The sequence below is a fragment of the Pseudorca crassidens genome, chromosome 10, assembly GCF_039906515.1.
Source record: "Pseudorca crassidens isolate mPseCra1 chromosome 10, mPseCra1.hap1, whole genome shotgun sequence".
Taxonomy (NCBI): Eukaryota; Metazoa; Chordata; class Mammalia; order Artiodactyla; family Delphinidae; genus Pseudorca; species Pseudorca crassidens.
This window is the reverse complement of record NC_090305.1, coordinates 23,429,737-23,454,980: the sequence shown is the minus strand read 5'-3', so window position 1 is coordinate 23,454,980 and position 25,244 is coordinate 23,429,737. Positions and strand designations below refer to the sequence as shown.

At 45.7% G+C, this 25,244-nt stretch overlaps 1 protein-coding gene and 3 non-coding genes across 6 annotated transcripts; 1 reads left to right on the top strand and 3 right to left on the bottom strand.

Annotated features, from left to right (window-relative positions):
• The first annotated feature begins 136 nt into the window (after positions 1 to 136).
• NEU1 (neuraminidase 1) lies at positions 137 to 24,097 on the top strand. 3 transcript variants are annotated; one of them, XM_067752595.1, is made up of 7 exons: positions 137 to 495; positions 934 to 1,126; positions 1,844 to 2,106; positions 2,716 to 2,898; positions 3,086 to 3,308; positions 16,639 to 16,781; positions 18,842 to 24,097. In XM_067752595.1, exons 1-7 carry the CDS (start codon positions 334 to 336, stop codon positions 19,040 to 19,042), a joined length of 1,368 nt encoding a protein of 455 aa, XP_067608696.1. In that variant the 5' UTR covers positions 137 to 333; the 3' UTR covers positions 19,043 to 24,097. The 3 variants fall into 3 exon arrangements, 2 of the variants coding, with proteins under 2 accessions (XP_067608696.1, XP_067608697.1); XR_010946755.1 differs by lacking the exons at positions 16,639 to 16,781; positions 18,842 to 24,097 and adding exons at positions 3,414 to 4,616; positions 10,780 to 11,229 and having other exon boundaries at positions 144 to 495; XM_067752596.1 differs by lacking the exons at positions 16,639 to 16,781; positions 18,842 to 24,097 and adding an exon at positions 3,414 to 8,670 and having other exon boundaries at positions 144 to 495.
• Positions 21,692 to 21,761, bottom strand: LOC137233195 (small nucleolar RNA ZL8). Its single transcript, XR_010947359.1, has one exon. It is a non-coding gene; the product is annotated as a small nucleolar RNA ZL8 (small nucleolar RNA).
• Positions 22,098 to 22,164, bottom strand: LOC137233180 (small nucleolar RNA SNORD52). The gene has a single exon (XR_010947346.1). It is a non-coding gene; the product is annotated as a small nucleolar RNA SNORD52 (small nucleolar RNA).
• On the bottom strand, positions 22,586 to 22,648 carry LOC137233181 (small nucleolar RNA SNORD48). The gene has a single exon (XR_010947347.1). It is a non-coding gene; the product is annotated as a small nucleolar RNA SNORD48 (small nucleolar RNA).
• Positions 24,098 to 25,244: the final 1,147 nt, after the last annotated feature.

Sequence of the window (25,244 nt, the reverse complement as noted above, 5' to 3'; positions counted from 1 at the left end):
CCTACGACGTGACCCAGGTGCCTCGACCAATCAAAAGGCTCTTGAGGAGTAATGCCCGCCCCCTTCTTCACCCCAGCCAATACGCTTCCGGCCGGGGTCACGCGCTCCGGCGCTTCAATGGGGGCCAATTGGAAAGAGGAAGCTCTGAGGCGCTGAAGGGTCACGTGGGGAGTCGTGCCAGGGCCAAAGAGAGTCGCGGAAGCGTGGCGGGCCGGCTGGGATTGGGGCGGGTTTGAGGGTGACAGCTGAGCGTTTAAAGGGCCGGGGTCAGTTGACGAATCCAGCCCGCGTCTAGTCCTGGGGGGCCAGGGTCTCTGCTGCCGCGAGGGAGAGATGACTGCGGAGCGACCCGGCACAGTGCCCCTGGGCAGACCCGGGAGACCGCGAATGCTGGGATCATGGGGAGTCTGTAGGGTTCAGGTGTTTGCCGCGATCTTCCTGCTGCTGTTGTCTTCAGCAGGAGTCGGGGCCAGGGCAAAGGACGACTTCAGTCTGGTGAGTCACCCCTCGCATAGCCCCATCCCCGACTCACGCAGGCGGTCTGTGCCCAGTTGTACCCCGGGACCTAGGCTGCTGAGCCCCCTCTCCTCCGAGAAACTCTCTGACCCCTTTCCCTCCTTTCCCAGTCCCTTTCCCTCTCTGGGCCCTTGTCCTCTTTCCCTCTGAGTCTCCTCTTTCGAGCTCCTTACCCTTTTGAGGTCTCCCTGTCCCTGAGGGCTCCTTGTCCCCTCGTAGTCCCTCCCCCTCTCCGAGCCCCCAGTTTCGCTCCGAACTCTCCTCAGGGTTCCCCTTCCTTGTTCTGGGACCCCTTCTCCCACTCGGGATCCCCATCACCCTGCCTCTCCCAGGGGAACCTGACTCCGAGCCGCTATTCATTCACCCTAAAACCCCAAGTCACGTTTGTTCTGTTGATCCTTCCTCCTCGCTTCGTAGGTTCGTCCGCTTGTGACCATGGAGCAACTGCTGTGGGTGAGCGGGAAGCAGATCGGCTCTGTGGACACCTTCCGCATCCCGCTCATCACCACCACTCCTCGGGGCACTCTCCTTGCCTTTGCTGAGGCCAGGAAAATGTCAGCATCGGATAAAGGAGCTAAGTTCATTGCTCTGCGGAGGTCCACGGACCAGGGTATAAAGATGCCTGGGTCACAAGAGGCTGGATGGGTGGGGAGCTTGACCTGCTTTAGGGCCCTGAGGCTGCTGGATCCCTGAAGAGTAGAGGGAACCTAAGGCGGGAAGGTGTCCAGGGCAGTGATCTGGAAATTGGGCTCACCAAGGAGTTAAACATTCATTCAGACATTTACTGAGCACTTACTATATACCTGGCATTGTTCTAGGTTCTGTGAATACAGTTATGAACAAAACAAAGCAAAATTCCTTGCCTTCACAGGGCTTATATTCTACTGGGGTGTGGGGAGACAGACAATAAACATAATAACTAAGTAAATGTATTTTTTGAGCTGATACGTGCAGTAGAGAAAAATGAAACATGGCAAGAGGCATGGAGAGTGCCAGAATTTGACTGTAATTTTGAGTAGATAACATTTGAGCAGACTCAGAGGAGGTAAGTGAACCTGGAAGAAGAGCCAGGCAGGTGTAACAAGCTTAGACAGAGTTCACTGCCCCCCCCCGCAAGGAGGGGAGTATTTGAGGAATGAGAAGGAGTTTGTACAGCTGGATGGAGTGAGCAAGGGTAGAATAGATAAGGTCTGAGAGGTAAGGAGGGGCAGGTCTCGTGGGGCCATCATAAGGCCTTGGGTCCCTAGCAGGAGGTGAAAATTGCAGCGAGTGGTGGAAAGGGAGCCTCCAGAGCGCTCACCCTGGTTTTCTTCCCTTTTTTCTTTAGGCAGCACATGGTCTCCAACAGCTTTCATTGTGGACGATGGGGAGAGCCCAGATGGGCTGAACTTGGGGGCAGTGGTGAGCGATACAACAACAGGAGTGGTCTTCCTTTTCTACTCCCTCTGTGCTCACAAGGCTGGCTGCCAGGTGGCCTCCACCATGCTGGTGTGGAGCAAGGATGACGGCATTTCCTGGAGTTCGCCTCGGAACCTCTCCTTGGACATAGGCACTGAGATGTTTGCCCCCGGACCGGGCTCTGGCATTCAGGTCTCTGTCCTGAGATGGGTGGAGGGAGGTGCCTCATAGAGAGTCTGCCCCGTTATGGACTCCTTTGCAAAGAGAAGATCCTGTGAAGTCAGATTTTTCTGTCTTAGGTGGCATTCCTTGGAAGAAAGGGACATCCTGGGAGGAACACCCTACCAAGGGAAGGTGGAATTTTGCCATTGGCTTCCCATCTGGGGGTTGTCAACAGGGCTGCACTGATCCATGTGCAGATTAGAAAAAAAGTTAGAAAGTCCTGTGCAGATTAGAAGAAAGCCCTCCTTTGGGCAGACACAAGCCTGTGCCATGGTCCACAGCTTGGCCTGTGAACACAGGTTGGGTTTAAGCTCCCATCTCCCCCTGTGGCTGGGCCCCCTTGTCCTATGCACTGCCTGTCCAGAGTACACCCTGGATGTCCCGAAGGAGCTTATTCTGCCAAAGAGCTTCTTAATTCAGACAGTGGGTGTTTGTAATGCTTGTGGAACCCTCAGCAAGCAAGGACAGAACGGAAGGGGACAACGTGTGCCTCACACTTAGGAGGTGGTGGGTTCCCCTCCCCTGCTTCTGAGCCCCCTCAATGTCTCCGTCTGTGGCACCCCTGTCCTTTTCCCACAGAAACAGCGGGAGCCTCGGAAGGGCCGGCTCATTGTGTGTGGCCACGGGACGCTGGAGCGGGACGGGGTCTTCTGCCTCCTCAGCGATGACCGCGGCGCCTCCTGGCACTATGGGAGTGGGGTCAGCGGCATCCCCTATGGCCAGCCCAAGCGGGAAAATGATTTCAGCCCCGACGAGTGCCAGGTCAGGAGGAGTCCATGGGCTGTCCCCCACCCGCTCAACCTGCTCTGTCCTCCAGAGCACCGTTTCACTCACAGACCCCGGGCCTGGCTGCCCAGCTCCGAGCCACCCAGCCTTGCTCCCTCAGGGACAGGGCCCTTCGCCCCGCCCCCACCCTGCGTCTTCCTGAAGCCCTCTTCTCTCCGCTCAGCCCTTTGAGCTCCCCGATGGCTCAGTGGTCATCAATGCCCGGAACCAGAACAACTACCACTGCCGCTGCCGAATCATCCTCCGCAGCTATGATGCCTGTGATACTCTGAGGCCCCGTGATGTGACCTTTGACCCTGAGCTCGTGGACCCTGTGGTAGCCGCAGGAGCTGTGGCCACCAACTCCGGCATTGTCTTCTTCTCCAACCCAGCCCATCCAGAGTTCCGTGAGTATCTGCCAGGTGGGGTCGGCGAGGAGCCCCCGTGACCTAGAGAAGGAGGCCTTCTCTAGGGGGAGACCTTCCTTCCCCTGATTCTGCTGCTGTTCCCAGGAGTGAACCTGACCCTGCGCTGGAGCTTCAGCAATGGCACCTCATGGCAGAAGGAGACGGTTCAGCTGTGGCCGGGGCCCAGTGGCTACTCCTCACTGGCAACCCTGGAGGGCAGTGTGGGCGGGGAGGACCAGGCCCCGCAACTCTATGTCCTGTATGAGAAAGGCCGGAAACAGTACATAGAGAGCATCTCCCTGGCCAAAGTCAGCGTCTATGGGACACTCTGAGCTGTACACCTGCCAAGGGGATAGAAGGCCCTGGACTCAGCCTCAGGACCATGGGTCTGTAGAGGGTCTACTGGAGGAGCCTAGAAGACGGTTCCACCTTCCTTTAGAGTCTAGCGTTTTGCAAAATCAACTTCTCTTTGACAGGGAAATCATTCCTTAGGACTAAAAACCTGGCTTCTCCCACATAGGAAGAGCTGCCCACACGTGGGAGCACTTCTCTTCCACATTGCTGGGTCTGCCCTCTCAGGGCAATGATTGGTCCTTTTCTTGGACAGGGCTAGGTGGGCCTGTAGCATTAAATAAATGTGAACTCAGGGAATTGGGGAAGGCTTACCTCTTTGGGGTAAGATACTGGCTTTGGAGAGAGTTGGTGAAAGTTCCAGAAGGGCAGGACATTTGGTTTCAAGGTAAGGAACGAGGTGCACCACCCACTTTGACTATGTATGAATCAAAATGTTTATAACTTAACGTTCTTAATGAAGGAGAATGAATATTTGCAGAGTCTCTGTGGTTCTGTCAGTGCACATCTTCATGTCTGTTTTCCTCGTGCACACTTGTGGGACTGGGAGTGAGTTTTGGGGAGGAAGCTGGTGTGCTTATTGCCTGTGAAAATCTGTGACTTTGGCAAATCAGATCCTCCTTTCTTTTTCGCATTCCTTCTTATCACAGAAATACAACTTGCTCTTAACAAGTGTAATGAGGGGAAGGAGGAGGAGCCTCATAAGATAATTAAAAACTGGCTGTTTTGTATTTCTAAGGTGGGGTGAGATACTGTCCTCCATGAAACAGGGAGCAGGTGTGTTAAATGCAGATGAGAAGCCTCTCCCAGGCCAGCCTGGCAGAGAAATGAGCACTGTGGCAATTATGTGACACAACAACATCTCATCCTAAAGGAGATGCTGTGAAAAGAACAGCTGAGTGGGACAGCCACAGCTTTTCTCCATATGGAAAGAAAATGCAATGCCCGGATGAGACGGTAGGAATGTTCAAGACATTCTTTTCTTTTTAAAAAAATATTTATTTATTTATTTGTTTGCCTGCTTGTTTATTTATTTATTTGGCCGTGCCGGGTCTTAGTTCCAGTTCTGGCATGCAGGATCTTCGTTGTTGGTGTGGGATCTTCGTTGCAGCACCTGGGCTCCTTAGTTGTGGCATGCAAACTCTTAGTTGCAGCATGCATGTGGGATCTAGTTCCCTGACCAGGGATCAAACCCGGGCCCCCTGCATTGGGAGTGCAGAGTCTTATCCACTGCGCCACCAGGGAAGTCCCTGCACATTGCATTTTGATGTTTCTTAAATCTCAGTTTACAGTAGGTACACCTCCTATCCTCTCTTCTTTCTCTCCCTCTTTTTTTTTTTTTTCTTTTTGATACCGTCTACACAGAAATATGTTCATTTGTCCTGTAGAACGTTCCACTCTCTGGATTCATCTGTTTCTTCCTCAGAGTGTCATTTAACTTTTTTCCTCCATCTCTTGTATTTCCAGTTATCAAACCTGAAGGTTTAATTAGGTTCAGATTCCACTGGGTGAGGGAAGTGGGGGGTGGGGGGGGACAAGATTCCTTCCCAGGTGCTCTTTGTTTCCTCTTGTGCTCCCTCAGGAAGCAAGTGCTGCCCGCTTGTCCCTCTCTGAGTAAAGCTGAATTGAGTGATGGGTTCAGATGGCCATAGCCTGACCCCTCCTTTGTAAGGTTTCCCCATCAACCTTCCAACTGACAGTTTCATCCACAGATGAGTTTTGCCTGAATCAAGTATTTCATGAGGGGTTGTGAAATGTTGGTTTTTGAATTCTATTATTTTGTCCTCATTTATTAGCTGGAATTCTTTAGTAAAAAGGAACTGTCCCTCATCAAGGCTGTTGGGTTACCCTGAAGCATGATTTGTATGGGAAAGTCAGGATAAATGCTTCATTTCTCCCCTTAACTTGCCAGGTCTCAGAGTAACCTGATGTAATATTTTACCTTGGCCAGTAAACCACATTGTTGCCACACAGGACACACAAACAGAGGCAGAATCTATGGGAGACGAACACAGGCAACATGGCCGGGGAGGGCGGGCTCTGCTCTTCTAACACAGGTGGACGAATAGATATGACGCAGGAAGTGCAGTGAGGGGGGTGGCATCTGCAGCAACTGGGACATCTGCTATCCACTGCCGCTAAAAATGCACATCTGAGAAAGTCTTGCTAACAACTTTATCAGAAATAATGGAGGAGATAGAGGAAATGATACCATGAATGTCTGCCACATGAGCTACTGCCTCGTGAAGTAGACATGGCAGGGGGCTTGTAAGGAAGTAATCATGTTCCTTCTTCATAGCCAAGAACCCTCAGCTAAGAGAGAGGCTCCTCAAGGAAGGATCTCCCCCGCTGGAGGGGGCGGAGTGGAGTCATTATAAACCAGAGTCCTGGCCCTACCCCAAACCTGCCTGTAGGTTCAGTGTCTCTAGAATCAGTCCAGGACCTTGCTTTTTTTTTTTTTTAATATATTTTATTGAAGTGTAGTTGATTTACAATGTTGTTAATTTCTGCTGTACAGCAAAGTGATTCAGTTATACGTTTGTATATTCTTTTTCATATTCCTTTCCATTATGGTTTATCCCAGGATACTGAATATAGTTCCTTGTGCTATACAGTAGGACCCTGTTGTTTATCCATCTTATATGTAATAGTTTGCATCTGCTAATCCCAAACTCCCAATCCATCCCTTCTCCGCCTCCACTCCCCGTTGGCAACCGCAAGTCTGTTCTCTGTGTCTGGGAGTCTTTTTCTGTTTTGTGGATAAGTTCATTTGTGTCATATTTTAGATTCCACATATAATTCTTCTAATAATTGGTGATGTCGAGCATCTTTTCATGTCCCTGTTGGCCATCTGTACATCTTCTTTGGAGAAATATCTATGTAGGTTTTCAGCTCATTTTTCAATTGGGTTGTTTTTGTTTTGTTTATTTTGTTGTTATTGAGATATATGAGCTGTTTGTATATTTTGGAAATTAAGCTTTTGTCGGTCACATCATTTGCAAATATTTTCTCCCAGTTCGTAGGTTGTCTTTTCATTTTGTTTATGGTTTCTTTTGCTGTACAAAAGCTTGTAGTTTGATTAGGTCCCATTTGTTTATTTTTGCTTTTATTTCTATTGCCTTGGGAGACTGACCTAAGAAAACATGGGTATGATTCATGTCAGAGAATGTTTTGCCTATGTTTTCTTGCAGGAGTTTTATGGTGTCATGTCTTATATTTAAGTCTTTAAGCCATTTTGAGTTTATTTTTCTCTCTGTTGTGAGGGTGTGTTCTAACTTCATTGATTTACATGCGGCTGTCCAGCTTTCCGAACACCACTTGCTCAAGAGACTGTCTTTTCTCCATTGTATATTCTTGCCTCCTTTGCAGGGCCTTGCTTTTTTTTTTTAAATAAATTTATTTATTTTTGGCTGTGTTGGGTCTTCATTGCTGCACACGGGCTTTCTCTAGTTGCAGCGAGCAGGGGCTACTCTTCGTTGCAGTGCGCGGGGTTCTCATTGTGGTGGCTTCTCTTGTGCGGAGCAGGGGCTCTAGGTGTGCGAGCTTCGGTAGTTGTGGCTCACAGGCTCAGCAGTTGTGGCTCACGGGCTCTAGAGCCCAGGCTCGGTAGTTGTGGCACACGGGCTTAGTTACTCCATGGTATGTGGGATCTTCCCAGACTAGGGCTCGAACCCGTGTCCCCTGCGCTGGCAGGCGGATTCTTAAATCACTGCGCCACCAGGGAAATCCAGGCCTTGCATTTTTAAAAGGAACTACAGGAGAGTCTAATACTGCGGTCTTTGGGCTGCACTTTGAGAAACTGTCTCTTAGACGTTTTAGCCTAGACTTAGGAAGACTAGATTTCAAAACATTGAAGAAAAGATCTCAAAAGAGAAACTGTTTCAACAGGAAGAATTTGTGTTTAAAAAACACCAATAACTATAAAAGATGGCAGGGACCGAACCTGCCTGTTTACCTGGGCATCTTAAACCCCGCCACAACACCTAGCACATGGTGGATGCTTAATACAGGAGGAAAGACAAGTCCAGCATGGGTAAGGAGCTGGGCCAGTGTTTCTGAGTGTGGTTCCAGGTAGGTGGCAGCCACTCCCTGGGAACATGTTAGAAACGCTTGACCTTCCCCCTATACTGACCACCCCTTTCCCCACCAGACCTGCAGAATCAGAAGCTCTGGGGGTGGGCCCCAGCACTCCGTGTGTTAACAAGGGGATTCTAATGCACATTCAAGTTTGAAAGCCAGGGTTAGAACACAAGTCAGGGGTGCAGAAAGGATTGAAGAATTGTTGGTTGGTTGGCTTTTTTTCTTTTAATATAAAAGAGGAATTAGAAGGAGTGGCAGGAGACTGAAAGGGGAAGGTATGTGCTTATTTGTACAAATAGGACAAAGTGGACTTTGAAAACTACAGCCTGGTGAGTGCCACCTGGATCAGCAGTGAAATTCTAGCATGGAGCCCTAACCCCCTAACACAGGCCCTTCTGCCCCCTTCGAAGCCTCTCACCCCTCCCCCCAGCCCCTTGGCTCGGCATTGAAAGGGCTCTGGGCTCTCCCTGTTTATCAGGCTGCCCTTAAACAATAGAAGGAGCCTAACAGGTAATATTGAGCAGCAAATACCAGGGACCAGGCACCAGGTACAGTTTCTCACCAATTCAGTCCTCACAACCAGAAGTCATTATCAGGAAGGAGCAGGACGAGGTACATCATTTTTGCCCCAAAAAAAGGATTAGGAAAGAAGCTCTAAGACATAGGCTTGCAATTCTTTTTGACAAAAAACAAACACACACACACACACAAAATAAACAAAAACGGACTTAAATTTACCACAAGGAAAGGGTAGATCTTCCCTTTCCTAATATTCTGGATAGAATATTTTTTAAAACACATTTTTAGGGAATTCCCTGGCGGTCCAGTGGTTAGGACTCTGCGCTTTCACTGCCGAGAGCCCAGGTTCAATCCCTAGTCCAGGAACTGAAATAGCGCAAGGCACGTGGCTCGGCCAAAAAAAAAAAAAACACATTTTTACTGTAGGGCTTTGTTGGTGAGAAAGTAAGGGAAATCTTCAAAAACCATAAATAATGGACAGCAAGAACCCAGAAAAACAAATGAGCCCTGGAGCTGGCATTTGCCCTGAGGACATCAGTCAATGCTCAGTGACCAAATCAGGATTACAGTGGATCACAGATTTGCAGTCAGGATATAAAGCCAAGGTCCTGAAAAGTTCTGGAAATTGTGAAAGGAAAATCAAATGGAGTTGGTACTGCTAAGAGAGCTCTCTAAAATGGAGCTGGGAGGCCATTAAGGAAATGTGACTTATACACATCTCAGCCTGGATGGAATCTGACCTTTTGACCTTATGAAGTCATCCAGAACACCTGCTAGAAACTCAAGATACATATAAAGTAACTCGTGACAGTCTACTTATCAGACCCCTACCCTAAAACAACCTGTGATTCCCTGTGGACAAATATTTTCTGACTTAGTCAATCATAATTCTCGCCAGGCAACTTTTAACAACCTTGTGGCTTTGTGTCTTTATGAGCCCCTGACTCTTTCTTTTCCTTGGAACACATTTTCGGGGTTACCCGAATCTGTGTCTCCCTAACTGCAATTCTTAAGACTCCAGATAAACTCTTTTCTTATTTGCAGCCTCCTGCACTATTTTTTTTTTTTTAGTTGACAAAGTTAAAAAAGAGCATTTTTCCCACCCCCGCCCCGGGGTGGGAAAGCAGTACTGCCTTGGGTGCAAAATTTAAGAGAACACCAAAAAACTCAAGAATCAAGATAAATCATGTTTTAGTGCAATTAAAAAAAAGTCAAATTGGCAAACTACAGCTCACAGGCTGACTACTCTTTGTAAATAAAGTATCAAAAGGCCGCATCTTCAGTGTGCGAACTGGCCTCCATCTTTGCTCTGGATAGAGGGGGGGAAAGAAAAGGAAAATAAATAAAAGTATCTGGAAAATTCCTAACAAAAAGTTCATACTCCTGTGGGATTAACACCAGAAGTCACATTTCCTGTGGCCTCCAAATCTGCCAGCCACACGTTTAGCAGTACCTGGTCTTAAGCTCAGTGGTGAGTACATGTTGTTTATTAGTCTTCTTTAAATTGTACGTAATTATTATATACACTTTTGTGTATAATAGTAAGTAGAAGGAAAATTTAAAATAAAATAAAATGAAATAGAAAGAAATAAAAGGGACAAATAAATAAATAGAAGGAAAAAGATAAATGGAGACCTCTGGGTAACTTGGCAAAAATACAACCACAAAGGGACTTCCCTGTGGTCCAGTGGTTAAGAATCCGCCTTCCAATGCAGGGGACACGGGTTTGATCCCTGATCGGGGAACTAAGATCCCACATGCTGCAGGGCAACTAAGCCCACACTCCACAACTAGAGTGCCCACGCACCACAACTAGAGTGCCCACGCACCACAACTAGAGTGCCCATGCACCACAACTAGAGATCCTGTACGCTGCAACAAAAAATCCCGCATGCCACAACTAAGGCCCAACACAGCCAAAAATAAATAAATAAATATATATATTTTAAAAAATACAGCCACAAAGGTGGTGTCCAGAGCGAATGCCAATGTGCATCAAGAGAGGATGAGGTTGGAGGGAAGAGTGAAGATGCATAATCAGCTTTATGCTTCAGTATCTTAAGTCCACCTAACTTTGTGATGTTCCTATCAACCAATTTAAGGGAGGTGTGTTGTTTAACCTCCACCAAGCTTGGTTTTGGTATTTTGGAATCCCTGAAGCCGTTTTAATGCCCTTGCCATTGGAGGTGGGAGCCTGGTAGAGAGCAGCTAACATGTTCCTTGGCCAAGATTCTAAAAGGAGAGGTCAGGGGAAGGCCAGTGTCTCTGCACATCTGAGTCTCAGCAAGGCATTTGATAAGGTCAAGGGTACCACAGGGAAATTTCCTGGACCCATGTATACAAAAAAGAGGGAGAATTCATTTGCCACCCCTGGAGGACAATTTTACACCAACCTCTTACACACACAATACTGTAAATACAGGAAAAGAATGAATCATTTCTCCTACGTTTGCAGTAGGAAAAAATAATTCAAATTAGACAAAGTACGAGTTGATGAGATGACTTATTACTTGTTTTACAGAAGAATGTCAGCAAATAAGTGTAGCAAGAATAATCAAAGTGGAAAATCATCATTTTGCAAACTTGAGTGAAAATTCCCATTTGAAAGGTGCCCTCCCTGAACCAGGAGTACAAGAAGTTGGCGACCAAGAGAATTCTATACAAACAGAACTTGTTGGGAATTCCCTGGCAGTCCAGTGGTTAGGACTCAGCGCTTTCACTGCCATGGGCCCAGGTTCAATCCCTGGTTGGGAAACTAAGATCCCACCAAAAAAAAAAAAAACACAGAGCTTGTTAAAAGTAATTCTTACCTTCTTTAGCCAACCCCCATAGTTTAGACACTTTTCCACAATTGTCTCTTTTGTTCAACCTTACGTAAAAGCAAGTATGCCATGTCTTTGGGTTTTCATTTCTTTATGAAGTCTCATGTCATGTAAAACTTAAATAAATGTGTATGCTTTTCTCCTGTTAATCTGTCTTTGTCAGGTTGATTTTCAAACCCAGCCAGGGACCCTAAGAGGGTCAAGGAAAACTATTTCCTCCCCTACACAGGCAAAGATCATCAGTGGATGCCAAAATCATTAGGTTAAGGTTGATGGAGACTGGATATTCATTCACAAGATGCTGAAACCAAGGGTAGTCAGCCATTAGCCATTAATAAATAATAAACTGTAACCTGCCTTCACTGATCAAGCTCACTCCATTTTTACAAAAAACTTGCATGTCCTCTGAGCATCACATAGCCTAAACAGTGTTTGCCCAAATTGTTTTTTTGAGATTTGGAGTTGTCTGTGTCCAGTTCAAGATAGAACCAGTTAAGACTGGTTAAGACCACTGACCTTCCATCTGGGCATGCAGAGTGTCTGGGCACAGAGTGTCTGCTCCGTGACATTTTGACATCAGAAGGACAAAAAATTCACCCTCAGCGCATACTAACACAGCCATTTTCTGAACATAGGTCCCAAGAAGAAACCTGTAGCTTAGTTGTGTCTGTGCAGAACGTTGATTGAGCACCTTTCTCTTATCTCTAATTACCTTTCCCCGCACCTCAGCTTTATCCTATGAATACCCCAAGCCCCTTGCCTTTTTGGGAAGAAAATTTGAGACTTGTTCTCTCATCCCGTCAGTTGGCTGCCTTGTGGATAAACTCTCTGCTGCAAACCTAGCGTTTGGCTTGCTGCGCATCAGGCAAACAAACCTGGTTTGGTAACAGTGCCAAAGAATTAACCCATCTTGCCACTCACAAGGGGGAAAAGCACCTCTACAATGAAGAGATCCTGGGGGTCACTACTGTAACCGGGCGATCAAACTAAGGTCAAGAATAAAAAAAAAAAAAAAAAAAAGAATAATGGAACCAGGGTGGGAGGGAGATGCAAGAGGGAGGAGATATGGGGATATATGCATATGTTTAGCTGATTCACTTTGTTATAAAGCAGAAACTAACACACCATTGTAAAGCAATTATACTCCAATAAAGATGTTAAAAGTTAAAAATAAAAAAGAATAATGGAACAAATAGACTTTATAATCCCCCTGACACAAGGCCCTGTGAAGTATATAGCACGTGGTAGACTGAAAAAATGATCCCCTAAAAGATATCCATGCTCTAACGCCTGGAACCTGTGAAGGCTATCTTATACAGGGATAAAGAGGGTCTTTACAGATTGATTAAATCAAGGGTCTTGCGATGGGGAGATAATTCTGGATTATCTGGGAGGGCTCTAAATGAAATTGCATATATCGTTATAAGAGGGAGGCAGAAGAGGATGCAATACACACAAGTGAAGAGGAGGAGGCAGCATGACACAGAGGCAGAGATTGGAGTGATGTGGCCATGAGCCAAGTTATGCCAGCAGCCACCAGACGCTGGAAGAGACAAGGAACAGATTCTCCCATAGTGTCTCTGGAGGGGGCAAGGTCCTGTGGACACCTTGATTTTTGCCCAGTGAAACTGTTTTGAACTTCTGGCCTCCAGCATTGTGAAGGAATAAATATCTGTTGCTTTAAACCACCAAGTTTGTGGTAATTTGTTACAGCAGCCATACATGGTGTCGTTCATGAAGTATTCTTGCCCAAACCATGTAATCAGAATCTAATTAGGTCTTTAAGGGAATTCCCTGGTGGTCCAGTGGTTTGATCCCTGGTTGGGGAGCTAAGATCCCGCAGGCTGTGTGGTGCAGCCAAAAAAAAAAAAAAATCTAATTAGTCCTTTAAGTATAACTTCCAGGTTAAAGAAAATGCAGAAAGTTGAGGAACAAGTTAAAAACACCAAGAGAGCACAGTTAGATGAAGCCAACATGTGGAATGTTCTACAAGACAACTGGCCTAGTCTCTTCAAAGGATCATTGTCACAGAAAGAAGGGGACTGTTCTAGAATCAAGAGACTAACAAGGGACTTCCCTGGTGGTCCAGTGGTAAAGAATCCACCTTCCAATGCAGAGGACACAGGTTCGATACCTGGTCGGGGAACTAGGATCCCACATGCCACGGGGCAACTAAGCCCGTGTACCACAACTAGAGAGAGAAAACCCGCACGCCACAACTAGAGAAAAGCCCGTGCGCCACAACGAAGAGCCCGCGTGCCGCAACGGAGACCCTGCCTGCCGCAATGAAGACCCAACACAACCAAAAATAAGAAAGTAAATAAGTAAAGATTAAAAAAAGAGAGAGACTAACAAGATATAACAGTAAAAGAAAGTGCTTGATCCTTGAATCAATTAATACTGGCTCTTTAAAAGAACAATTAGCGGGCTTCCCTGGTGGCGCAGTGGTTGAGAGTCCGCCTGCCGATGTAGGGGACACGGGTTCATGCCCCGGTCCAGAAAGATCCCACAGGCTGCGGAGCGGCTGAGCCCGTGAGCCGCGTCCGGAGCCTGTGCTCCACAACGGGAGAGGCCACAACAGTGAGAGGCCCAAGTACCGCAAAAAAAAAAAAAAAAGAACAATTACCATAAAAGATATCTGGGGAACAGTTGAAAAAATTTGAGTATTGATTTAACTATTAAGTAATATTAGGAATTATTAATTTTCTCAGGTATAATAGTATTGTAGGACTTCCCTGGTGGCACAGTGGTTAAGAATCCGCCTGCCAGTGCAGGGGACACGGGTTCGAGCCCTGGTCCAGGAAGATCCCACATGCCACAGAGCAACTAAGCCTGTGCGCCACAACTACTGAGCCTGCGCTCTGGAGGCCGCGAGCCACAACTACTGAGCCCGCGTGCTGCAACTACCGAAGCCTGCGAGCCTAGAGCCCATGCTCTGCAACAAGAGAAGCCACCACAGTGAGAAGCCCGAGCACCGCAACAAAGAGTAGCCCCCGTTCACTGCAACCAGAGAAAGCCTACACACAGGGAAAGACCCAACGCAGTCAAAAATAAAATAAATAAATAAATTTATATATTAAAAAAAAAAAGATCCTGCAAGCCTCACAAAAAAAAAAAAAAGTATATATGCAGGTAAACGTCCTTAGATTGTGGATATGCATGCTGAAATATTTAAGCATAAAATGTCATGATCTCTATAATTCACATTGAAATGAGCCGCTAAATATATATATTTTATATTTATATGTATGTATATGTATATATGCACATATATAATTTAGTATATATTTTTGCCATTTGCCATATTTTCAAATATGGAAAAATGTTGACAATTGTTGGATTAGGTGGTGGGTGTATGGGTGTTTACATTCTTCCTATTGTTTGAAAAGTCTCCTGATAAAAAGTTTAAAAAGCAATCTTTTGTAATGGTTGCTCAGCCTCCTGTAGAAGAAATCAACCCACTGTGGAGCAAGGCCTCTCTCTGCGTGCTGGGAAACGGGAGGCTCCCAATCCAGGGTGGTGCCCCCATTGATGCAAGGCCCTTTAAAGACAGCTCCCTCTCCCATGTTGTTACCCATCAGCACATAACTGGGTTTGATTATTGGCTGACATCTCTATCTTCACTATGTTTAGAATTTAATGGTTTAATGACAGGCAATAGCCAGCCTGGAATGTGATCCATTTCCACCTGAGATTCACCTGACTGGGGGCAATAAAATTTAACGTTTTAAGCATCAGCAGGTACTTTAACCCTTAGGATAATCTCTCTGTCCTTACTCTTTGGGAAATAACACAATTGAAAGACTGTCTTGGGCAAGTAGGATGTTAATGGTCGAGAAAGTACTACAATAAACAAAGTAATAGATGGCCCTGAGCTTCTCACAGCCAGATGCCCATAGATGCCACTGCACAGAGCTAACCATGGTGCCTGCGCCTGTTCTGGCTGCAGCATTCTAACAAACCAGCAAGGTGAAGGCAACAATGCCAAATGTTGGAGCATCTCACTTCACCCTTCCTAAAAACTCCTTTTCATATTCATCTCTGTTTTCTCTGCTCCACATTATGGATGATTTCTTCTTCCAGTTCACTAATTCTCTATCCAGTTGGTCTGTTATTTAACCTGTTTGTTGTGCTTCTTATGAATTTACCTGTTTATTTCAATTCTAGAATTGCTACTTGTTTCCTTTTCAAACCCATCTGCTACTTTATAATGCCCTCTTCTGCACAATGGATTGAATGAGCCCCTTTATCTCTTTGAACATCTTCAGTCTCCAAGCGTGCTGTCATCTGAGTTTCTTAGTTGTAAAGTCACCTGTTATTGCGACTCCTGACTTGTTCTCCTGGGGATGTTCTGGCTCATCTTGAGAACGGTTGTCTTCCAAGGGAGCTCCCTGTGTCTGGAGGTGTCCCTGGGGCTGACTTAAGCTTTTGCCTGTGCTCAGCCCTCTGGGATTCACAGGTCCCAAACATTGTTTTTTAAGTTATTCAGAAGTAGTTTGACATATGAAAATATGAATTACACAACGAGCTCCCATAGAGCCTCCTTGACTATACACCTCCTTGAATATATCACTGTCCCTGCCCACCCCATCTTGAATTTAGCATTTAGCAATCCTATACATTTCTTTTTATATATATATAAATTTATTTATTTTTTTATTTTTGGCTGTGTTGGGTCTTCGTTGCAGTGCGCAGGCTTCTCATTGTGGTGGCTTCTCTCATTGTGGAGCACGGGCTGTAGGCGCGTGGGCTTCAGGAGTTGTGGCTCACGGGCTCTAGAGCACAGGCTCAGTAGTTGTGGCACACAGGCTTAGTTGCTCCGCGACATGTGGGATCCTCCTGGACCAGGGATCGAACCCATGTCCCCTGAATTGTCAGGTGGATTCTCAACCACTGCGCCACCATGGAAGCCCCAGTGCTATGCATTTCTTTTTGTTTTTACTATGATACTTAACTCCAAACAATATGTATATATTTTTAATTTATTTTATTGAAGTATGGTTGATTTACAATGTTGTGTTAATGTCTGCTCTACAGCAAAGTGATTGTTTTATATATATATATATATATATTCCTTTTCATATTCTTTTCTATCCGGTTTATCACAGGATATTGAATATACTGTGCTATACAGTAGGAACTTAGGAACTTTAAACAATATATTGTTTAGTGGTAAATGTTTTAAGCATGACATACTGTTTTTCTGTCATCTGCTTTCTTTCTTCACATTGTGAGATTAATCCATTCTGGTATGCTAGTCATCCTACTGGTGCATGTAACACATGGTGTATTTTACGAATATACCCCCATTTCCCTATTGGAGAACACTTGGTTTCCTTTTTTTCTCCCCCTTAACCAACAGTACTATCAAGGATGTGTATATTAATCCTTGTATCTGTATGTGAGTGTTTAGGGTGCATGACCAGAAGTGGAAACACTGGGTTGAAGAGAGCATGCCTCCTTTTTAGTAGGTACTGCTAAACTGTTTTCCAAAGGGATTCTATAAAGTTATATTCCTGCAAACAATGTCCAAAACAGTTTTTATTTCTTGGTTCTAGGATTTCCTCACAAACCAAATTATATCCAGAAGCTTTGTTGGAGGCTGTTGCATCACACAGAGGAGCGAAGTGAGCCGATGGTGGATCCCACCAGAGTCAAGGAGCAGCAGGGTTGTGAGATGCGGCCAAATTTTGGTGTTAAGGTATCGCCAGCATGATTTGCTGACAAATTGGATATAGAATATGCAAACAGGACTCACGGAGACTCCGAGGGTTCGGGCACAAGCAACAGGTAGGTAGAGGTATCATTCTGGAGGGGCTTGCGCACTAGCCAGTTGCTAAGGATTCCAGGGATGAGAGGCCTGGGGAAACAGGCCTGGGAGGCTCACGGTCTTCAGTAGCTGAGATGGCAGGCCAGGCTCTGCGTAGATTAATTTTAGAGAGTTGTGAGATCTGCCTAGTGGGTTGGGAGGACTGGTTACTTCTGAAAGTGCTCCTGGGGGTGAAGAAGATTCAGTGTGCTTTGGGGTAGGGGTCTTATCAAATCACTGTCACCCCTGTGAAGAGGCTGTGGGGCTCAAGAATGAGAGGACTGCAAAGTGATTTCCATGCCTGGAATTAAGAAAAGTTCACGTGACCATCTTCACCATGGCTGTAGCTCAATCAGTTTTTTTTAATTCATTCATTCATTCATTCATTCATTCATGGCTGCGTTGGGTCTTCGTTGCTGCACGCAGGCTTTCTCTAGTTGCGGTGAGCGGGGGCTACTCTTTGGTTGCGGCTCATGGCCTTCTTATTGCAGTGGCTTCTCTTGCTGTGGAGCACGGGCTCTAGGTGTGCAGGCTTCAGCAGTGTGGCTCACGGGCTCTAGAGCACAGGTTCAGGAGTTGTCGCGCACGGGCCCAGTTGTTCCGTGACATGTGGGATCCTCCTGGACCAGGGATCAGATCAAACCCTTGTCCCCTGGATTCTCAACCACTGCACCACCATGGAAGTCCCTCAGTCTTATACTCTAAACCTGGGACTGACACAGGAAGGAGGGTCTGAACACCTAGGGCAGGACTTGGATCATACAAATAAGGGCAAGAGAATGCAGAAGAGACCCTATGGACAAGAAATGAAGTTGACCATTTTATAGTCATGTCAAGGACTAAGGAAAACTGGATGAGGTACTGACTAGGCTATGTTAGCTAATGTCTAAGCTATTTGGAATAATCTAATTGTAGCTAATGCCTAAATAAGGCTTTCTATGTTAGGCAGTTTTAAGTGCATTTACATATAGTTAAACCTAACAACTCCGTAAGCGTAGGTATGCTTTTATCCATTTACAAATGAGGAAATAGAGTGCCTAAGTAACTCAGCCAAAGTTGAACAGCTGTAAGTATTCAGTCTGGCTCCCTACATCTTAACCAGTCCCCTGTGCTTCGTGTGTGATACTGTCGCCCTAGAAAAATGCACTTACAAATGCAAGTCCTCATGTACGCTACCCAGAGACACCCGTCAACCTGGAATTGTTTTTTGCCTAAATAAAAATGGGCAGAAATGTGTTTGGAAGTGTAGAATCTAAACTATAGGGAAGTATGTGAACAAAAAAGAACCAAGCTGCAACGTAACTACGTGGAGTATTAGTCCGTATTTATGAAGCTCAAAAAGATACAAAATACAAAACCAAACAATATTTTAGGGACGCATTGAAATCAGAGTACAAAGCCAAAGAATGATACAGCCACAATTCATCTGGGTGACATCCTCTGAGTGGGAGGGAGAAAAAGAAAAACAGAATCAAAGAAAGGTTTGCTTCAGTTATTGGAAATGTTTAAAGCTAGGCCGTAGGTATATTATATACTAGACAGAAAGGAATTTGAATCCTGACTGACACTGACCTTGGAGAGACCAGTGAGTGGTCCTGAAGAGAGATCTTAGTTCCTGCCCGGGAATAGAACCTAGCAGCTAGTCCACCAGTGGCTAGAGGCTAGAAGCAAAGTTCCCTGGCTCTTGCCCCATTTGAAAGCAAGAATGTTTCAAGGAGGCAAAAACTGTAAGAACAGATACAAAGTTTATTATTAGAGACACAACACAATTGGGAGAACAGCACACAGAGAAACAGTTTATTTAAGACAGAAGCAAGGCAGAAATACACGGAGAGAAAGGATATGGGCATCCTCTCTGAGGAGTAGCGAAAAGGGCGATTTAAATCACATATAGGACGGGTCTTCCGGGTCTTTGGTTACCTTTAGCCAATTATCGTTTTCTTTTTTCACAGCTGACCAGTCCTAGGACCCTCCCCAAGATGCGAGTGCAGCTTTTTGCCAAGATGGATTCCACTGCAGAGGCCTGTGCGGGGTATGTCCACACTTATTATGGGGTGGTGCCCCCTCCCTTTTTGACCCCCAAGGAGCCTTCCTGCTCATGTGTAGACAGCGAAGTTTACCTTGACCTCAGGAGTGGTCATCTTATCTCTTAACTTCAGCAGAGCTCAGCTTCTGCCACTTGCTTTGTCCTTGAGTGTCTGGGTGAGAACCGAGCTTCAATTTTACTCCACTTGACAAACACCAGTGTCCAGCCCAGGGGCCTCAGTACCTCCTACCTCTGTGACCTTAAGCAAATTTAACATCCCTGAGCTTTCCTCTCCTTGCTTGCAAGGTAGGGTAGATACATATCTACTTTGCAAGGTTTTAAGGATTCAATGAAGTGAAACACATAAAAAGCCTAGGACAGACCAAAGCACTAAATATATGGTGGCTGCTAAGATTATACAGAACCCGTGGTCAGGGAATAGCAATGGGAGCAGGTAACTGTGTCCTGTAGAGAGTACCAAACAGGGCAATTTCAAGGACGGAAAAAAAAAAAGGCCTGGCAGAGACGATTAAGGAAAATAAAAGTTGGAAAAAATCTTTGCTGAGTGGGGACCAAGATGGAAACGTTCCATAGGAAAACAGATGCAAAAGATGTGCAGTATTTAAAAGATGAATTATTTTTTAAAAAATGAATTATTAGGTACACAAACTGGTACAATCCACCTGGAGTAGTGATGGCAGGTAGAGAAACAGGCACTCTGAAGGAGACTGCTGTTACGAGTATAAACTGGGACAACTTTATGGAACATACATCATTACTTTAAATGCCCAAATCCTTTGACTCTGAAATTCTACTTTTGGAAATGTATTCTACAACACAACTTCAAATGGGTGCAAATTAATAGGGAATCAGCACTGGTATATACCATGACCAGGAACTCAAATGCCCCCTTACCAGAAGCTGGCTAATGTACAATACAGCCTTACAGCAACATACTCTTTACACGCTGGTGGGGAAATCTCCTTTATGAAGATGACAAATAGGAGCAGAGTATGCTTTTCCCCCATTTTTTTTTTTTTTTACTGCAGTGAAATACACATGAAATTTACCATCTTTACCATTTTTTAAAAATTTTTTATTGGGGTATAGTTGATTTACAATGTCATGTTAGTTTCAGGTATACAGCGAAGTGAATCAGGTATACATATATCCACTTTTTTGTTAAATTCTTTTCCCATATAGGCCATTACAGAGTATTCAGTAGAGTCCCCTGTGCTATACAATAGCTCTTTATTAGTTACCTTTTTTATATGTAGTAGCATGTATGTGTCAATCCTAATCTTCCAATCTATCCCCTCCCCCATCTTTACCACTTTTAAGCATAAAGTTCAGTGGTAACAAACACATTCATCACATTGAGCAACCATCACCACCATCCATCCCCGTAAACTCTTTTCATCTTCTAAAATGGAAACTCTATACCCATTGAACAGCAACTCTTCATTTCCTCATTCCCTGCCCCTGGCAACCACCAGTATATTCTTTTAAAATGTATCTGGACAACCTATGTTTTCACCAATTGATTAAAAGGCAAATTGGATGTCTGTGTCAATGGCGTAATAAAAATCTCAAATATAAGAATACTACCACAATCAATCTAGAAATCCTTAACATTGGCAAATCTACTTTTTGTATGTGGCTGCAAGAGGTACAGCTAGATGTCAACTGTGATGCTCATTCACTGGTGGTTAACCTTTCATGTCCCTAAACCTTTCTGTACCGTCTTGTTTTCACTGAGACCAATCTATTTTTTATTTGCTTTAAAATATTTTATTGGAGTCTTTTGGGTAAGACGAAGTAAAGGCCACCTAATTGATTTTGGTCCCCAAATTTCTAGGCAGTCTCCTCCACCCCAGGAGATTGACAGCTGCTCACGCGGGTTAATGCAGGAAAGTTCCAAGGATCTGTCCGACACCAGGTAAAGAATATCCTTTGTGTCAGCAAAATTCTAAAATTTCATAAAAGCAACACATATTAGTAACATGCAAGCGACTGGCAGTAAAGCATTAATCTAGGGCTTCCCTGGTGGCACAGTGGTTGAGAGTCTGCCCGCCAATGCAGGGGACACGGGTTCGAGCCCTGGTCTGGGAAGATTCCACATACAGTGGAGCAACTAGGCCCGTGAGCCACAACTACTGAGCCTGCGCGTCTGGAGCTTGTGCTCTGCAAAGAGAGGCCGTGATAGTGAGAGGCCCGCGCACTGCAATGAGGAGTGGCCCCCAGTTGCCGCAACTAGAGAAAGCCCTCGCACAGAAACGAAGACCTAACACAGCCATAAATAAATAAATAAATAAAATTAAAAAAAAAAAAAAAAGCATGGGGCTTCCCCGGTGGCGCAGTGGTTGAGAGTCCACCTGCCGATGCAGGGGACAGGGGTTCATGCCCCGGTCCGGGGAGATCCCACATGCCGCGGAGCGGCTGGGCTCGTGAGCCATGGCCGCTGAGCCTGCGCTCCGCAGCGGGAGAGCCCACAGCAGTGAGAGGCCCGCATACCGCAAAAAATAAAAAAATTAAAAATAAAAAAAGCATGAATCATAGATACGGGGACAGGTTGGTAGTTATCAGAGGGAAAGGTGGTTAGGCAAAAAGGATCAACTGCACGGTGACTAGATTTATGGTGGTGATCGCTTTCTAGTGTACATAAATGTACAAAACGTTATGGTCCTGAAACTAATGTAGTTATATACCAGTTTTACTTTAAAAAAAGAAAAGTCTGGGTGGGCAGGGGAATTGCCACACAGTGTGGAAAGAAGCATAGAGTGAATCAGGTGGTTTCAAAGATCCTCAGAGACTCTAGTCCAACCAGGTCACCATCACCACTCTGGAGCTGGTAGAAAAACCAGCAAGAGACTTACCACAGTACCCAGGTAGAAGGCACGCTACTCTCCACTTCTTGTCACAGCTTGTTGATGAAGTGGCAGGAACCATTACCTGGGCATCCCAGCTATCCCAACAGCACTTCTCCAAGAGGAAAATTCCAAACTTTAGGCCTTCAGTCACCAGGCTATCCCTGAATCTCTGTGAAGGGGCACTGCCCCTGCTGGGCTTCCAAAGCTCTCAAGCTAGAAAGATGAAAGCAGGACCACCAATGAGAAATACAAGCAGAGTTACAGCCCTCCCATTGGCTCCTCTCAAAACTCCAAGTATCCAGTTCCCCAAATGAGTCAGAAATTAATTTTGACATCAGAATCAGCATCAGAGACTCTAGTCTGAGAAATCATCATCCCCAATTTAGGGAGACCTGGATCAAGGGAAGCCATTATGGGAAGGAATCTACAACATTCAAAGACAACAGCCCCAGTACAAGGACCTAGCAAATTAAGAATTCAGGGATGGGAAGTTCTGGAGAGAAAAGGAGTAGGAAACAAATTTAGAACTGCGGAGAACAGCTCCATCAAGGAGGCCCAGCATGCAAGGTAGTTTATAGTAGAAAAACAAGTGGACAAAACAGGTGTAGCAAGGCTTAAACAAAACTTTGGGGAGTTAAAAACGTGAGAGATACTAAGAGCGCCCGCACACCTAACACTCACCTTTATTCAAAAATAACACACCGGTGAACGTCTTAAACCCCTAATGGAGAAACGAGACACACGAATAAGTGGCTTCCCCGAGGCCAAATACTAGGGATCCCAACCCGGGGGATGGAGGTGCTCAGCGCGCTGCGGTGATGGCGTCAGCGAGACACTCAGAATCACCTGGGATCATCATCACCCCCCATCCTCCTCCAGGACAACCACGAGCCACTCCGTATCGCACAATCCACTCACCTTCGAGGCGCTGCGGACCCTCCTTCGAGAATCAGGGGCCTGGGAAGAAACCAGTGAGTTAGCAGAAGCCAGGGCGACTACCAGACGAGTCTCCCTGCCCTGGGCCGGGTCAGTTCCAAGCAGTGGAGTCACAGAGACATCAGAAATTCTAGTCTGTAATGATACTTCATCCTGCTCAGCCCGAGACTTCGGTCCCCTCAGTGTCCAACACGGCCCTGAGGTACTGAGGTACCTGTACGCCGGCAGCTGTGCAAAGACGGCGCAGGCGGTCGCCTTCCTCTCGGAAGGTTGCACAGCTGCCGCCACGCGGATCCCAAACCCACCATCTTCCCCATCCACGAGTTCACTGCACAAAGAGAACAACGAGGCCTGGGCCAGGCCTTTTATTTACGGCGGCGTGGCGTCGGGGCCTGACGGGCCTATAGCTGTCTTCTGAGATGCCTGTCTCGACCCTCAGAATTTTCCCCATAGCTTGTCCAAACAAGACTAAAGTTAAGTGAAAGAGAGGCCATGAGTGAACGTTTCACATTCTTCTGGGCAAATATTCGGAGATGTTTTGTGAATTTTGAAAAACAAAAAACAGGCGACTTTACTGGCCAGGCCGGAGAACGTCCCCGACGCTGCCAGGTGCGCGCGCAGCTGAACGCTCTTCCTGGATGGCCTCCCAGATGGTCTAGTCCCTGCTTGTGTAACCAAAGGACTACTCTCTAGTTCTCACTTGTCCCGGTTTGGATTCGGGGGTCACACCAAGGGACTGTCACCCTGCTCTGTCTAGCCAGCGAAATCTGAATTTGCAAGACCTGTCAGGTACATTAAACTTCCTGTCCTTTTTTTTTTTAAGCACCTTTATTAAGGTATAATTGTGTCCACTGAAAAAAAATGCACGACCTAAACGTTGAGAATCTGTTTTATTTGGTGGATAAAACTGAGGACTTAGGCCCAGGTCGCAGCCTCTCAGCCCTGAAGAGGTAAGGGAGGAGCCAGGCTACGTAAGAGTTTTTGCGAGAAAGATCGGGTAGTCGGCACTTCATAAGATTACTGTCAATTAGAGAAAACTAGGGATTTCCCTGGTGGCGCAGTGGTAAAGAGTCTGCCTGCCAATGCAGGGGACACGGGTTTGATCCCTGGTCCAGGAAGATCCCATATGCCGGGGAGCAACTAAGCCCCTGCGCCACAACTACTGAGCGTGTGGTCTAGAGCCTGCGTGCCACAGCTACTGAAGCCCGTGCCCCTAGAGCCCGTGTTCTGCAACAAGAAAAAGCCACCACAATGAGAAGCCCGCGCACCACAACGAAGAGTAGACCCCGATTGCTGCAACTAGAGAAAGCCCTCACGCAGCAGAGAAGACCCAGTGCAGCCAAAAAATAAAAAATTAATTAATTAAAATAATTAAAGAACCTCCATACTGTTCTCCATAGTGGCTGTATCTATTTACATTCTCACCAACAGTGCAAGAGGGTTCCCTTTCCTCCACACCCTCTCCAGCATTTGTTGTTTGTAGACTTTCTGATGATTCCCATCCTAACTGGTGTGAGTTGATACCTCATTGTAGCTTTTTTTTTTAACATCTTTATTGGAGTATAATTGCTTTACAATGGTGTGTTAGTTTCTGCTTTATAAAAAGTGAATCAGCTATACATATACATATATCCCCATATCTCCTCTCTCTTGCTTCTCCCTCCCACCCTCCCTATCCCACCCCTCTAGGTGGACACAAAGCACAGAGCTGATCTCCCTGTGCTAGGTGGCCTGCTTCCTACTAGCTATCTATTTTACATTTGGTAGTGTATATATGTCCACTATTGAGAACAGTGTGGAGGTTCCTTAAAAAACTAAAAATAGCCTTACCATATGATCCAGCAATCCCACTATTGGGCATATACCCAGAGAAAACCATAATTCAAAAAGACACATGCACCCCAATGTTCATTGCAGTACTATTTACAATAGCCAGGACATGGAAGCAACCTAAATGCCCATCGACAGACGAATGGATAAGGAAGATGTGGTACAGATATACAATGGAATATTACTTAGCCATAAAAAGGAATGAAATTGGGTCACTTGTAGAGACGTGGGTGGATCTAGAGTCTGTCATACAGAGTGAAGTAACTCAGAAAGAGAAAAAGAAATATCGTATATAAACGCATATATGTGGAACCTAGAAAAATGGTACAGATGAACCGGTTTGCAGGGCAGAAATAGAGACACAGATGTAGAGAACAAACGTATGGACACCAACGGGGGAAAGTGGCAGGGGAGATGGTGGTGGGATGAACTGGGAGATTGGGATTGACATATATACACTAATATGTATAAAATAGATAACTAATAAGAACCTGCTGTATAAAAAATAAATACAATTAAATTAAAAAAAAAGAAAACCAGACATTTCAAGTTAATGAATTTAACTAAACATGCCGCAACAAAGATCCCATGTGCCGCCACGAAGACTCGGCGCAGCCGAAAATAAGTATTTTTAGAAAACCTCTTCCAAGAATCCTATAGTATTCATCTGTTTATTTGACATATTTCTCAGCT